The sequence below is a fragment of the Hyperolius riggenbachi genome, chromosome 8 (assembly GCF_040937935.1).
Source record: "Hyperolius riggenbachi isolate aHypRig1 chromosome 8, aHypRig1.pri, whole genome shotgun sequence".
Classification (NCBI taxonomy): Eukaryota; Metazoa; Chordata; class Amphibia; order Anura; family Hyperoliidae; genus Hyperolius; species Hyperolius riggenbachi.
In genome coordinates, this window is record NC_090653.1 from 198,057,121 (window position 1) to 198,072,417 (window position 15,297).

The 15,297-nt window shown below is 42.6% G+C and overlaps 1 protein-coding gene across 1 annotated transcript in view; it reads right to left on the reverse strand.

Annotated features, from left to right (window-relative positions):
- Positions 1-15,297, reverse strand: part of FAAH2 (fatty acid amide hydrolase 2) — an 89,288-nt gene that overhangs the window by 57,706 nt on the left and 16,285 nt on the right. The window contains exons 2-4 of the mRNA XM_068248090.1: positions 7,612-7,831; positions 7,321-7,530; positions 533-652 (exon numbers count right to left, since the gene is read on the reverse strand). Coding sequence (XP_068104191.1) covers positions 533-652; positions 7,321-7,530; positions 7,612-7,831 — 550 coding nt within the window. The remainder of the gene's footprint in view (positions 1-532; positions 653-7,320; positions 7,531-7,611; positions 7,832-15,297) is intronic.

Here is a 15,297-nt window from a genome sequence, read left to right on the forward strand (position 1 = left end):
GCGAAATTGTGACAGAGGGTAATAGGAGATGTCCCCTAACGCACTGGTATGTTTACTTTTGTGTGATTTTAACAATACAGATTCTCTTTAAGCCGTACACCACAGGCGCCCACTGCACCCTCCATGATCACAGCACAGCAGCATTTTGCACAATAAGATAAGTGGCTATTTGCAGTGAACTTGTTTGATTTTAATACTAATTTTTGGCCTCCACGTTCGGCTGTATGCTGTCTGAATCACTGCTATTAAATTGCATAGTGCCGGATCCCTGTTTCTGATTGTGTATACAGTAATATCTTGTGGCTGCTGTACTATATTGCATTTTAAGTAATATTGTTGATAATTCTAACAGTTTTTAGGGTCATAAATAAAAATTTGAATATTTGGGAGTGCTACATCATGGGAAACCATGCTTGCATCTAAAGCAGCCTGAGATATCACCGATTATATTTTGCGATTTGTTGATCTCATGAAGAAAACTTGCTGTAGTACACTCAAAGAATGTCCTCACATACAATGAAATTGTCCTCACCTGGTGTTGGCTTGTGTCCATAGATTCCATTAAAAAATGCTGGCATTCTTATGCTACCACCAATATCAGAACCTACACCGATCACTGATCCAGCTGCTCCCAGTATGCAACCTTCACCTCCTGAAATATAAATATTTTGATTGAAGAAACAAACTTATGTCCATTTTGAATGTCCTTTTTTATACTATTAATTGTTTTTGTTTGTGCTACATAAAACTACAGTAGGCTATTCTGTTTATTTACATAACCCTGCCCATGGTTCTGCTTTAAAAAGTGACACTAAAGCGAAAAAAAAAGCCTCATGATATAAAGAATTGGTTGTGTAGTACGGATAATTAATATAACATAAGTAGCAAAGAAAAGAGTATATTTTATTTTCAGGTAGATAGCAGTTTCCATAATACACTCAGAATTTTAAATGAGCAGGCCTTTGAACTTTTCTCTGTAGAAAAAAACAAACATAGAAGAAACAATGAGAGACAGTTGAGATAAGTGCTTCAAAAGACAGTTCTGTCCACGTCTTTAGACTATATAAAGTCGCAGAGCTCAAAGAAGCTCTTTTGCATAGATAACAACTGGAGTTTCTTAACTCTTCCTGTACTTGAAACAATATGAGACTCATATCTGTGCTAATAATGTTTTATTTCTTAGCAGTACTACACATACAAATCATTATATCATAAGTTTATTTTCACTTCAGATTCCCTTTAAAGGGAATGTCCAGGCTCCCTAAAAAAAGGGGTCTACTTACCTGGGGCTTCCTCCAGGCCCAGGCAGCCGACATGTCACAAACGAGCACCGCTGTCAATCAAGCCCTCGTTGTAGTTCTGCGACAACGTAGACTTGATTGACAGTAGCACTTGCGCAGGTGCCGTAGAGGACCTTTTTTTAGGGAGCCTGGACATTCTCTTTAAAAGGAACCTGAACGGAGTAAAATTATTTAAATTAAACACATGATGTAGCAGCAAATGGATATTACATATCTCGTCATCAGTCCTTCTCAGAAGCTCACCTTTTTCAGTGATCCCTTCCAGTTCTGACAATATTTTGTCAAAACTGAAACATACCAGTTGCTATCAGATATATATCAGCTGCTGTCCGTTACAACTGAATGTGCAAGGTAATGTCCATGTTTCCCTATGGCTCAAGTGGGCAATATAACAGTTTAACAGTGTGCTGACCTGGAAGCTGTTATGTAGTAATGGCCATTTTCAAAATGGAGGACAGAGAATTCCATCGATCACAGTGGACAAATGAGAAGCAGGAGAGAAGAAAGACTGATGAGCAGACTACATGGGAAATAAGTATGACCTGTGTATGTTTATTTTGACTTTTTATTTTCAGTTCAGGTTCTCTTTAAGTATACATTTGGCTGTATTAAACTTTCCCTGAGACAGAGACACGATACATTGGTTCTATGACATAAAGCAGAAACTAAATAACATAAAGAAAGCAGTTAAATGGCAAAGTAAAAGCAGCAATTTTCAAGGCCCTACCTTATCAAATGACACAATTTTGCAAATACAGTAATCTGAAACAATTAGGACACCCTATGAAAGCCTGTGTTTTTGCAGGGCTTTTCCCGGCCTAGTTGGCACACCAAGCAATGCAGTTGTGCCATCCTCTCAAAGCGATAAAACAGATATCAGTGATATGCAGATATTACCAAAGACAAGTAGATGATGGCAGTTAGATTCTAGTTCTGGGCAGGTAGGGATCAGTAGATTCTAGTGGCAAGTTGCTAGTGATCTGTAGATTCTAGTGGCGGACTTGTGGTGATCAGTAGATTCTAGCAGTGAAGTCAGTAGTAATCAGTAGGTTACAGTATTCTAGTGGTGGGCAGGTAGTAATTGTGAAAGTCTACTGGCAGGTATGTAGAAATCCATAGATTCTAGTGGTGAGTAAGTAGTGGTCCATCGATTCTAGTGGTGCATAAACAGTTATCAGTAGAATCTAGTGACAGGCAGGTGGTGATCGGTAGGTTCTAGTGGCAGGCTGGTAGTAATAGAGTTAGAGTCTACTTGCCAACAGGTAGTGATAAGTAGACTATAGGGCTTATAGGGACAGTTAGATTCTAGCAGTGGGTTGGTAGACACTAGTAGCAGGCTGGTAACAATCAGTAGAGTCTAGCAATAGGTTAATAGTGTAGTACTGGATACTTTTTTGCAGCAAGTTCTAAACAGTACTGGGTGCTAAGTAGCAATGGGTGCAACTGGAGCACTGGTTGCCAAATTGTAGTAAATGCTAAATAGTACAGGGTTGCCCTGTTGTAGTGGATGCTAAGCAGTACTGGGTGCCAAGTTGAAGTGAGTGCTGATCAGTACTGAGTGCCAAGTAGCAGTGGGTGCTGAGCAGTACTGGGTGTTAAGTAACAGCAATTGCCAAGTTGCAGTGAGTGCTGAGCAGTACCGGGTGCCAAGTTGCAGTGGGTGCTCAGCAGTATTAGGTGTCGAGTTGCAGTGGGTGCTAAGTAGTACTGGGTGCCTTGTTGCAGTGTATGCTAAAAAGTACTAAAAAAAACAAGTATCAGCAACACCACTTTAGTGAAAAGAAGCTCTTTTATTCATCATGCAATAAAATCACGTCAAGAATAGGCTGAAGGCAACTACAGCCCACTGTTTCGAAGCGAAATGCTTCTTCAAGTTGCAAGCTCATTCTGACAAACAGTGCTTATATTATACACATCCTTTTATATGGCTACAGATTCAAATATCAACCAATAATCATGCAGATGCAAGAGTAGCGACCAATGAGAGTAAATCAAAGGCAGGACCACCTGATGGGGAACTTCTGTACACAGGAAGTACATCCCAAAAAATCTAATCACTGTCAAAACACTCCCACAGCGAAAAAACGTCTCTAAAACTACGCCAGATAGGAAAAACTGACCTGATGGGAAACGGACGTATATGCGTATAAACGTCACGTGACGCATAAAAACGTATGCATAACAATAATGCTTGTACGCGTACAAAAGTATAAACTACGCGTAAAAATGTACGCATAACGATAATGTTCGGACGCGTACAAAAGTGTAAATGACGCATAAAAACGTACGGGAACGCGAAAGAATTTAAAACAAGCGTGATGCATAAATCATTGATAGCACTTTTGTAATGTGAAGCAGGATGGATTATACGTTTAGGAACTTTTGACAGAGGAGGTTTAAATAGAGAGTATGACTTATCCTTTTGTGTTTGATCATGGTTGGGTCTATGTAGCGATTGGGGTCAGTGTATATTGAGTGGAGGTATTATCCGCTTTTTATGGAGATGATTTATAGGATGTATCTAGTGTATTTACATTGAGATTACATTTTTCCTCATTATTTCCCCATTTTTCTATGTTCTTTGTTGTGAAAAGTTATTCTGTATTTGGACCTAAGGGGAGTGACCATTCTGAGCATATCTTTATCTTTTTAGGATATCATAGCATTTTCACTTATCTGCAGTTTATGCGTACGTTTTTTCGCATTCATATTTATGCATCAGGCTTGTTTTAAATTCTTTCGCGTTCACGTACATTTTTATGCGTCGTTACACTTTTCTACCTGTCCGACCATTACTGTTATGTGTACGTTTTTACGTGTCGTTCATACTTTTGTGAATCATCACTATCACAGACCCTTACATCCCTTGAATCAGTCATAATCATTTCTTGTTTTTTTAAATGAGAGCAACACCAATGCAACCATGCAGAATCACTAGTCATGGTGTATTTTTTAGTTTATGCCAAATGTGAGTTTTAAGAATTTACAGGGGATTCTCTACTTTCCCGTGAGTCATGGTTTAGCTGGAAAGGCCCTAGGGAAAGAAGGGTACCCAACCACGAGAAGGTGGACTGTCCCAACACTGGTGACACATGGCATAAGAGTTGTCGACATGAACCAATGTAAAAACTCAAATTTTTAGTTGTCAATGGGAGTGAAACACCTGGAAACTAGACTTACTGAGCTACCAATGGCCTCTGAGGTGGGCAGGGCTGGAAGCGCATTGAGTGAGGATGTGGCTGCCGCTCAAGAACCTGGCAATTATCCTATAAACGGCTGAAAATCACTATTTAAAGAGGAACTCCAGTGAAAATAATGTACTGTAATAAAAAAAGAGCTTCATTTTTACAATAATTATGTATAAATGATTTAGTCAGCGTTTACCAATTGTAAAAGCTTTCCTCTCCCTGATTTACATTCTGAAATTTATCACATGGTGGCATTTTTACTGCTGGAAGGTGATGTCACTAGAAGTAGCTGCTTCTTGCTTTTTTGGCAGTTGGAAACAGCTGTAAACAGCTATTTCCCACAATGCAACGAGGTTCACAGACAGGAAACTGCCAGGACCATGGTCCTCACAGTTTCCTGTGGGAGGGGTTTCACCACAATATCAGCCATATAGAACCCCCTGATGATTGTGAAAAGGAATAGATTTCTCATGTAAAAGTGGGCATCAGCTACTGATTGGGATGAAGTTCAATTCTTGGTCACGGTTTCACTTTAAAAACAGTTCACCCCTCCATATAACGCTTGCCTGACACTTCACCTGCACAGAAGACTTGAGAATGTCTCGCAGTACCTCTGAGGCACTGGCAAAACTGCAGAAGTATTGGCTGGGCAGTCAGGATCAAGAAATGTCTGATGAGTAGACAGCTGCTCCCTCACTCACACAGATTATGGAGGCTATGACTAGCTGCCAGAGAAGCCTGACCGTTATTACAACGAAGCTGGAGGCTAAGGCAGGTGTTGACCTCCTCCGTCAAGATCTACAGAACCTCCGATCGTGGGTCTCTGATATTGAAAACTGGATCAGCATGCTCAGAAGATGAAACCCAACCCCAGTATAGACAGCCATCAACGCCACATAGCAAGAGGTAAAAACCCTTAAGCTGCGGCAAGACAGCTTGGAGAACCACAATCTGTCTGCATAGTAAGGCTCCTGAAAAAGTGTAGGGGTCTCACCCGGAAGAATTTGCTGAAAAACTCCTTATTGAATTACTTGGGCCCAAGGCTTTCTCCACCCTGTTCATTTTGGAACATTCTCATCGTATTGTGCTGAGAATACCTCCTCCGGGTGCTCCTGCCCGTATGTTCATACTGAAAGATTTAAATTACCGGGACGCCATACTATGTGCTGCCAGGGAGAAGGGTGATATTATATATCAAAATGCACACCTTTCCTTTTACCCTGACCGCTCTATGGAAATTTCCCCTTAAAAACCAGAGCAATTTACACACATCACGCTCTTCCTATTCATTCGCCAATAACTTTATTGCCACTTATGACGCCAAAATAATCTATATATCTGGGGTTTTTTTTGCCACAAATTAGGGTTTCTTTGGGTGGTACTTATTGCTAAGAATTATTTTATCTGTATTTTAAAAGGTATTAATAAGGAAAAAAACGAAAAATAATCATGTCTCAGTTTTCAGCCATTCTAGTTTTAAAATAAAACGTGCTACAATAAAACCACCACGATTTAATTGTCCATTTGTCCCGGGTTATTACAATGTTTAACTTGTGTCCCTAGTATAAAATGTATCACAACAAAATATATATATATTTTAACAAGGTAACTATAGTGCATAGGGAAATAAGGGGTTTAAAAATTGGGGATTTCTTTTATTTAATGTAATCATTTGTAGGTGTATTTTTATTTTGGGCCACTAGATGTCCATACTATCCTGTTTACAGAACAGTACACAGGAAGTAGTGAAGAATAGTGTCTTTTACTTTCATGTGTGAATGACTAGCGTCATATTGATGCGGACTGATCATTCACTAATGGGGCTCTAATCTGTGAATGGGAACACGTTCCCATTTGCTAATCACTACTCTGCCACGAGGGTAGATCGCGAGAAAAGCAAGGGGGGGGGGGGGTCAAGGGAGTACGGGAAGGCAAGGGGGTTGGTGCTTGCCGCTGTAAGCCACAGTGTATCTATGCCCCTGGTGCTGAAGTAAAGTCCACAGGGGCGTAGATATGCTTACCAGCGATGTCGAAGTAGTTAATAGAGTAAAACAACGTCTAAGGGACTCTTCTGTCACCCACGCAATTCTTTATCCTGCAAAGCTGTCTGTGACATTGGAGGGCAGCACATTCTTTTTCACTGACCGCGAGGAAGCTTTAAGTGGCTGAATGCTAGGCAGCCAGGACCAGAGCAGCAGAGATCTCCTAGACGAGAGAATGTTTGAGCAAGTGTGACCCTTACGACACAAATGACAGTACAGTGGATTTCTGCTGGTTATATTCTGGGGCAAGATTTAAATGGTTTGTTACAATTGAAAACAACTCTACATTTGTTCATGGTGGTCTCATGAATGTGCCTCCACCATGAGTCTCTTACAAGTGGGTAAGATGCGTTTCTCTGGTTTCTAAAGTACTCACAGATGTTTATGTAGGCGATTATGTCCTTTTTCTATTGTAAGGGTACCAGTTTCCTTTGCTTTTGTGCAGTAATAGTGCAGTGGAGTTAGTTGAAGGTGGATAGCCACCCTGAAATACATGGAACGGCCCTGGTTCTTTTTGATGAGGGTTCACAGTCCAAATGTCCCTGGAAACATGTACTCTTCTCTTCTTGTAGTGCATGATAGTTTTCAATTAATCCAGTTTCATCTTGTTGATAACTTCCAGGTTCACCTTCCTGGCACCCTTCTCCTGTGTCACGAAATATTACCCTAAATTGTCCCTGGGACTTAGACACTTCTCCAAATGAAATAGTTTTGTAGCCATGAAAAGGTAATACAATTTTATAACTACATTTCCAATACCTTGGTGATTATATTCTCATTACAACTTACCAGAACTTCCCCCTACTATATGCTGAGGGTTGTATGGGTTCCTTGTCTTTCCATATACATTATTACTGGACTCATACCACATGCATAGTTCACTGCAGTTAGTAACACCAAGAGGGATTGCTCCAGCTTTCTTCAGTCTAGCAACAACAGTTGCATCCGTTGTTGAACGACAGGACTGTCGAGACAAAAGTCCAGAACTCTGTGGCATGCCTAATAGACATAAAAAATGTTATCACAAAATTATTAAAATACAGGATTTCATCTATAGCAGACAATAAAATAAAGAATCACCTTGCAAAGAGAATGCTTCTTTAACAGATAAAGGGACACCAAGAAGTGGGTATTTCTCATGAAGCGTTGCTTCATTTTCTTCTGCAGAGGTCACTAGATCATCAACTGCTTGTGCCTCAAGAAGGGCATCATCAAAACGATCACAAACTAAAGCATTAAGAGCTGGGTTTACCTCTTTGATTCTGGAGATGAAAGACTGAACAACAACGCTGCTCTTTATCTGAAAATAGATATGGACAATAAAAAGTAACTCTGATCTTTTGCACCACTGCTATATAATACCCATTTACCTCTTATGATAGAAAAAACTCAAGCTGCTATTGTTAAAACTGGTAAGTTGCTAGAATCCTGGATGTACCATTATTGCTTCTGTATATGCCATATGATCACTAACTAAGAACAATAGTGCCTTTGGGGTTGCTATATATATATATATATATATATATATATATATATATATATATATATATACACGTAGCAGGGGCTTAACAATAGACCCTGCAAGGGAAGCCTCCGCAGGGGGGCCCAGATGCCACAGGGGGCCCGTGGGGGGAAAGTTTGAGAGACTGACAGCTAAGGGCATGGAGAAAAAAAAAGTATGCTGCTCTCACACCATTGTTATGTTGACTGCATGTGTCCAGCACACAGATAAGGAATCACACACACTTTGGAATTTGTACACTGTCCCTGCTCCCCAGGGTTCGTAAAAAAACATCTGTCTCTCACTGCTGCAAAGTTCTAAAGACTTGATGTACAACCTTACAAACAAAGGAGTCACATTTTGAAAAAAAAGTTGTAGACTTTCCCTTTTCAGCAAAAGGATTCCTAGATTCTTATCACATGGGCTAATGACTTTATGGCCTCTGAATACTTTTACGACTCAGTGGAGATTGATGTCTTACTGTTGCTTCTTCATTGAGAGCTTGTTGTCTCATACTGAGTCCAAGTTCTTGTAATAACAGTATCAATCAGTGACATTCTGAATGTTTACATTACAGTTACATTAATACTATATCTTACTTTTAGCATGTCATTGCTGTTCCTCCATATAGCATGTGCTCTCATGTAGTAAAATAATATGGCTGTGTGTGTGTGTGTATGTACTGGGAACAGAGCTGCAACGAGGGACTTGACGGCTGCAAGGGGCTGGAGGAAGCCCCGGGTAAGTAGATTTGGGGGTAGCATAGATTGCTTGATGTTTCCTTTAAGTCTAAGTGTTTTGTCTGCATGGGGAAAACACATTGGTTCTCAGTTTTCCTGTGCAGAAAGCGAGGGGGTGGGGGGCCCCATCCAAAGTTTTGCGGGGGGCCCCATCCAAAGTTTTGCAGGGGGGCCCAGTGATGTCTAGTTACGCCCCTGATACGTAGCTTGCCAAGTTTTTTTCAAATTTTTTTTGTGGTCAGGTGGCTCCGCCGTGACGTTTACACTGCACAGAGTGGCAGGTTCGGGTGTAGTTTTGCAGCAGGCGGAGTGGAAGAATCTTTACACCCCCCTCACCATGCACATCCAGATTCAATTGGTCTGGTGGAAGCGAAGCAGCCATACATTTACAAGCTCTGGCCCTCTTGCTCTCCACCTGCACCATTAAAGTTTACATGAGATGGGGAATTAAAAAAACATATACCTATACATACCTGGAGCTTCCTCCAGCCCCCTCCAGGCTCATCGGTCCCTCGCTTTCCTACTCCATCTCCTCATTTGCCCACAACCGGCCCCGGAAAATCTTCCAGTTGTTGGGGCCAGTCGACAGGAACTTTCTGTTCCTGTGCAATAGTACAGAATGCTCTTGGTGACGGGAGCGCTGCGGGAGCATATATATGGGGCATGCATGCACAGTTGCCCCGGACTGGAGGGCTCTTTGAGGGAGGCCAATTGCAGAAGAACGAGGATATATATATATATATATATATATATATATATATATATATATATATATATATATATATATATATATATATATATATATATATAAGTTATTTTTAAATTTCCCATATTAGGTTTTCTTTAAGTGCCCTTTTTTTCACACGGCGGGGGTGGGGGTCAGGCGTGGGGTGGTCACTAAGCTGCTGGGTGGGCTGGTGGGGTTTCTACCTCCTCACACTAGTGCGAGGAAGCGACCCTTCCATTATGCATTGTAGCTCTGCCCACCAGTGCACACACACCACCATAATACGCAATTACACAGCACGGTGTGGTGCTGAAGGGACATAGGTTTTATACTTAGTCCAACACTTTGATCCAAGTGGCCTGATATAATGCCAGATTGGTAGTTGCGCAGGCATTGGGGAGCCCACATACAACCGTGTAATATTTATATTACATTGAGCAGCAGCACAGCGTAGGGTCGGCAGTGAAAAAAGTGTTGGGACTTGGAAAGTCTGAAACTTTGATCTAAAGGGGCTGATGCCATGCGGGGCAAGATCCAGTGAGGGCGCCTCTAGCCACTAGCGTCGTGACGGGGGTGTGGGGGAAGCAGCGTGTATATCAGCATATGCAGACAGAGAGGAGAAGACCAGCAGCGACTGAGCGGCGATTGGAACCAGGTAGGTGAGTAGTTTAGTACAGGCTTTCCTGCGCATTGCTCTCTGCAGTCTGGAGGGGGGAGCACCACGGAGGGCAGCCCTGGGAGAGGAAGGGAGGGAGAGGTCGTGCTGCCCTCCTCGCGGCTGCGGCTCCCACTCCATTACAGCGCACCCCCTCTAGGGTGGCTGGGGTCACCCCACCTGGTGCGGGTGCCCTCCCCGCGGCTCTCCCCTCCATTAGGGGGGCATCTACCTAATACTGGGGGGCACCTACCTATCTAACCTATACTGGGGGCACCTACCTAATCTAACCTATACTGGGGGGCAGCTTCCTATCTAACCTATACTGGGGCAGCTACCTATCTAACCTATACTGGGGGAACCTACCTAATCTATACTGGGGGGCAGCTACCTATCTAACCTTTGCTGGGGGGCACCTACCTAATCTAACCTATACTGGGGGGCACCTACCTAATCTAACCTATACTGGGCAGCAGCTACCTATCTAACCTATACTGGGGGGCACCTACCTATTTAACCTATACTGAGGGCACCTAGCTAATCTAATCTATACTGGGGGCAGCTACCTATCTAACCTTTGCTGGGGGGCAGCTACCTATCTAACCTTTGCTGGGGGGCACCTACCTATCTAACCTATACTGGGGGGCAGCTACCTATCTAACCTACACTGGAGCACCTACCTATCTAACCTGTATTGGGGGCACCTACCTACCTACCTAGCCTATACTGGTGTCAACTATACTGGCTACCTATATTGGAGGCACCTACCTAACTAACCTATACTGGGGGCACCTACCTATCTAACCTATGCTGGGGGCAACTATTCTGGCTACCTATATTAGCCCACTGCCTTACTATTACAGTTACCCCCACCCATGTGATGTCATGTCCACACCCATTTTTTGTTGCTTCGCTTTTTTTTTGGGGGGGGGGGGGGTCGGTAAATTATTCGCACCGGGTGTCATACACCCTAGCTACGCCACTGCCTCTAGCTAAAGCCATATTTCTCCTTGTCTTGACATAGTCCGACATAGAGATTGGGGGGAAAGGTCCACTGTGGGGCTTTAAACCAGTGAAGTGAAACACATTGATTATCAAATTAAAAGGTTTGAGATATATTAGATAACAAATAAAGAATCAGATCTTGAGGGTGAGGTGTTGGAAACTGGAAATATGTGTAAGTAAAAGGATCTGAGTGACTTGATTTGCCAGTTTGTCATGGCTAGATAACGCAGAGTTAAAGAATTTTCAAAATGGTAGGTCTTGTGGGGTGTTCCCTGTGTGTTGTTTTTATGTACTTATATTTTCTGGATGGAATAAAATGGTATTGTGGAAAGCTGGCCTCCATGCTTGTTTAAAGAGAAGAGTGTATGATCAAAAGCACATAACCCACAATTCTCTATGGTGGAGTGGATCTGGTGAGCAGTTCTAATGCATGGATGGGGGAGTGTGGTCACGCACTGGTCACCAAGTGTGACGCTTCCTGAGACAACCGCGTGTGCGCCAAGTCACAAACGTAAAATTTCATTGCAAATAACCAAAATGACATTTTATTAAATCAATTTTTTTTTCTCTTCTCCCTGGCTCTTTGATAGCTTCTAATTACGGAACCTTTCACTTAGGTGTGAAAGATGTTCCCAAGCATTCCTGGAAAGTTTATATGGCCCATCCATCAGATGAAGTCAGACATGTGCTTGACATAAATTGTAAAACCCAAGCTTCTGGGAGAATGGTGTCTGTATTTTTGACACCTTTGTCCAGAGCAGCCAAAAGGCACTACCTCAGAGTTCTGTACATGAAAAGAGCAGCCAAAGAGCTAGTCACAGGGGTCCTGCTAGCATCCTGCCAAAAACAGCCGGCCTTCTGCCCAGTTAGAAAACCTTTCTGTGACCTCACAAATATGAAATCAATCTTTTGTCATAAATATGACTTTCCAAATGGGCGTCAGCCTTTAGAACCAGATTATGAAATTCGGAACAAACCACATGATTGGATATTTCCAAATTCACGGTAAACCCTGCCAAAGCAGAGATATGCATTTTGGGGTCACAATTCACTTCAGACCCCTCAAGTTTGATATAATTGGTTTTGATAAATTCTGACCAACCTGAAAATGTTACTAGATAGAACATAACCTGTACGGTTTTGGAGATAGAACTCCTATCACGCTTTAGATATATTTCTGTCTCCATGAGAAGGGGCTGGCTCTCCTCAGGATTCCAAAGAGGTGTGTGATCCCTGCCCTCACTCCTCCTTGCTAGAGTGAAGGGCTATAACTTAACTGGGCCCAGGTGGTCCTTCATCCTAAATCTGCATCGAGTTACCATAAACCGACAACCAGCTGGACACTGGCAAAATCACTTGGATTATTTCCTACAACGGCCTCTGGCTGCATGGCAATCGCCATCTTGGACTTTCCACCAAAGACTTGCGATTGCCGCATGGACTACCAATAACAGTATTTGAACTGTACATTAAGACATTCTGTTTCTTTTCCTCTCTACCTTTTTTCTATCAACCCAATCTGTTCTGCCGGACGGGTATATTTATCTTTGTATTAAAGTATACTGCGTGTATGTAGTTTTAGAATAAAACTAAGGATTTTATCGTTCAGTCTTGTGCCTGTTCTGGTCATCTGATTGTTGCTACAAAGGATCTGCCCTCCGGAGAATCATACTACCGCATTGTTGTATTATTTTCTTATAAAGTGTCGTTTTGCTAGTTAGGTTGCAAATAACCATTTTCTTCCTTCTAGGATTAGCTAGCACAGGATTGTGTGTGTGAAATCGATAACTTTAGTTTATCGAGTGTACATACGATCGGGATTGCAACATATATGGACCCAGTAAGCTTTCTTTAACGTCACACTGCTCACAATCTTCAAGCCTTCAGAAGTGACTATTCCCCCGAACGGTGACTGGAGCATGTTGGACACGATTGGGCTGGCTGCCATATTATGATAGCAATGGGGTCTCTTCGCCCTTACAATTCGGAGAGTGGTGGCAGTGAAATTGCCCGATTTCCAGCGTGAAATCAATATTTTTAGTTTACCCATTGTACATACAATCAGGATTGCACATGTATGGGCACCTCCAACCAATCTTAACCGTTTACTATGCACACAGTGAATCTGCCTCCAGAAGTCTCTAGTGCACGAGACCTGCATGGCAACAGTGGCCTAGTAATACGAGATTGGTGAGTGATTGTCACATTACATATTGCGACAGCGTTGTGACCAATCTTTAGCGTCAGTCTGTTCACCGTACTTCCAACCATCAGAGGTGACTATTCCCTAATTGGTAACGGGAGGAGATTTGACGGGATTGGCACACTCTCTCACATTACTACCTTCTGACGATCCAGCAACCAGTCTTTTAACGTCTTTTAGACGAGATTGTGGGGCTGGACTGTCACACCAAGTGGCTGGATAGTGTAATGGTTAAGGGCTCTACCTCTGACACAGGAGACTAGGGTTTGAATCTCGTCTCTGCCTGTTCAGTAAGCCAGCACCTATTCAGTAAGGAGTTCTTTGGGCAGGACTCCCTAACACTGCTACTGCCTACTGAGTGCGCTCTAGTGGCTGCCTCATAAGCGCTTTGAGTCCAACAGGAGAAAAGCGCTATACAAAAAAAAAAAGAATTATTATTAAGTGTGGTTGTTCACAGCACAGGGGGGCACTTTGGAAGCTCTGAATAATCCAAACAGTATAAAGCTATGTGGAGTTGCATCTGGTTATAGGTTGCATAAATTGGAGAGTGCAGCAGAAAAACTTTGACTTTACTGATATCCACTGGAACATTCCTGCAGCGATCCCTAACACAGGATAGTATTATACAGAGACAGTATTTAATATGAAAATTGGCGCAGCAATCTTTCATTATTTTGCAATACAGATGTTTGTTAACTGACATGACATAAAACAAATTAGGCTAATCACTGGTGGTTTATAAAGGCAAAAGGTTGCATAATCCTGTCGAAGCCAATCACTAGCTTTTATGCAAATATAATAGGCCCATAATACAAATGGGTCTATAGTAATGCAACGAAGGTTTAAAAAATGAGTCAGTTGGTAGTTAAACGTTAGGGTCACATTGGTGCAGTGCTAAGGTCGCGCTAACGGATGTGACAGAAAAGTCAAGCTAAAAGTCGCACTAAAAAGTTATTTCTCGATATAGTTCTGTGAGTGGAAGAAATAAAAATATCCACTAGATGGCAGCAACCTCACGGCTACAGTTTAGATCACACTAGCCATCTCCATAGGGTTGTATCTATATTATAAACTGTAACTGGTATGAAAATCAGTTACCATATATGTAAGATATACAGTTGTGTTCAAAATTATTCAACCCCCAATGCTGTAAAGGGTTTTAGGGAATTTAGTGTACATTTGTAATTGTGTTCAGAATGAAATCTTATAAGGACTTTTTAAAGAACCAAATGCAACTAAAATTACATCAATTGTTTTTGCAATACAGTAGTAAATGTTTTTTTTGTGATTTCTTCATTGACAAAATTATTCAACCCCTTAAAGACTACCACTCTTAAGAACAGAGGTTCATTCAAGTGTTTTCGATCAGGTATTGAAAACACCTGTGGATGTTAACGAGCAGCAATCAAGCATAATAAGCACCAATTAGGCAGATTTAACCACTTGCCGACCGCCCACTGCACAGGGGCGGCCAGAAAGTGGATCCCGCAAGGACCACCGCATGCACAGAGGCGGCGGTCCTTGTAGGGGCATGGGCGGAGCGATCGCGTCATCCGTGACGCGATCCTCCACCGGGGATCGATGGCCAGGGTTTTAGCCTCCAGCTCGCCGGCCACTTAGCAGCGCCGGCGGGCGAAGGAATAGAAATCTCCGCCGATTATTGCGTATAATAGGCTTTGTAATGTATACAAAGCCTATTATACAGGCTGCCTCCTGCCCTGGTGGTCCCAGTGTCCGAGGGACTACCAGAGCAGGCTGCAGCCACCCTAGTCTGCACCCAAGCACACTGATCCCCCCCCTGCCCCCTGATCGCCCATAGCACCCCTCAGACCCCCCCCCCCCCCCTGCCCACCCCCAGACCCCTGTTTGCACCCAATCACCCCCCTAATCACCCATCAATCACTCCCTGTCACCATCTGTCGACACTATTTTCTT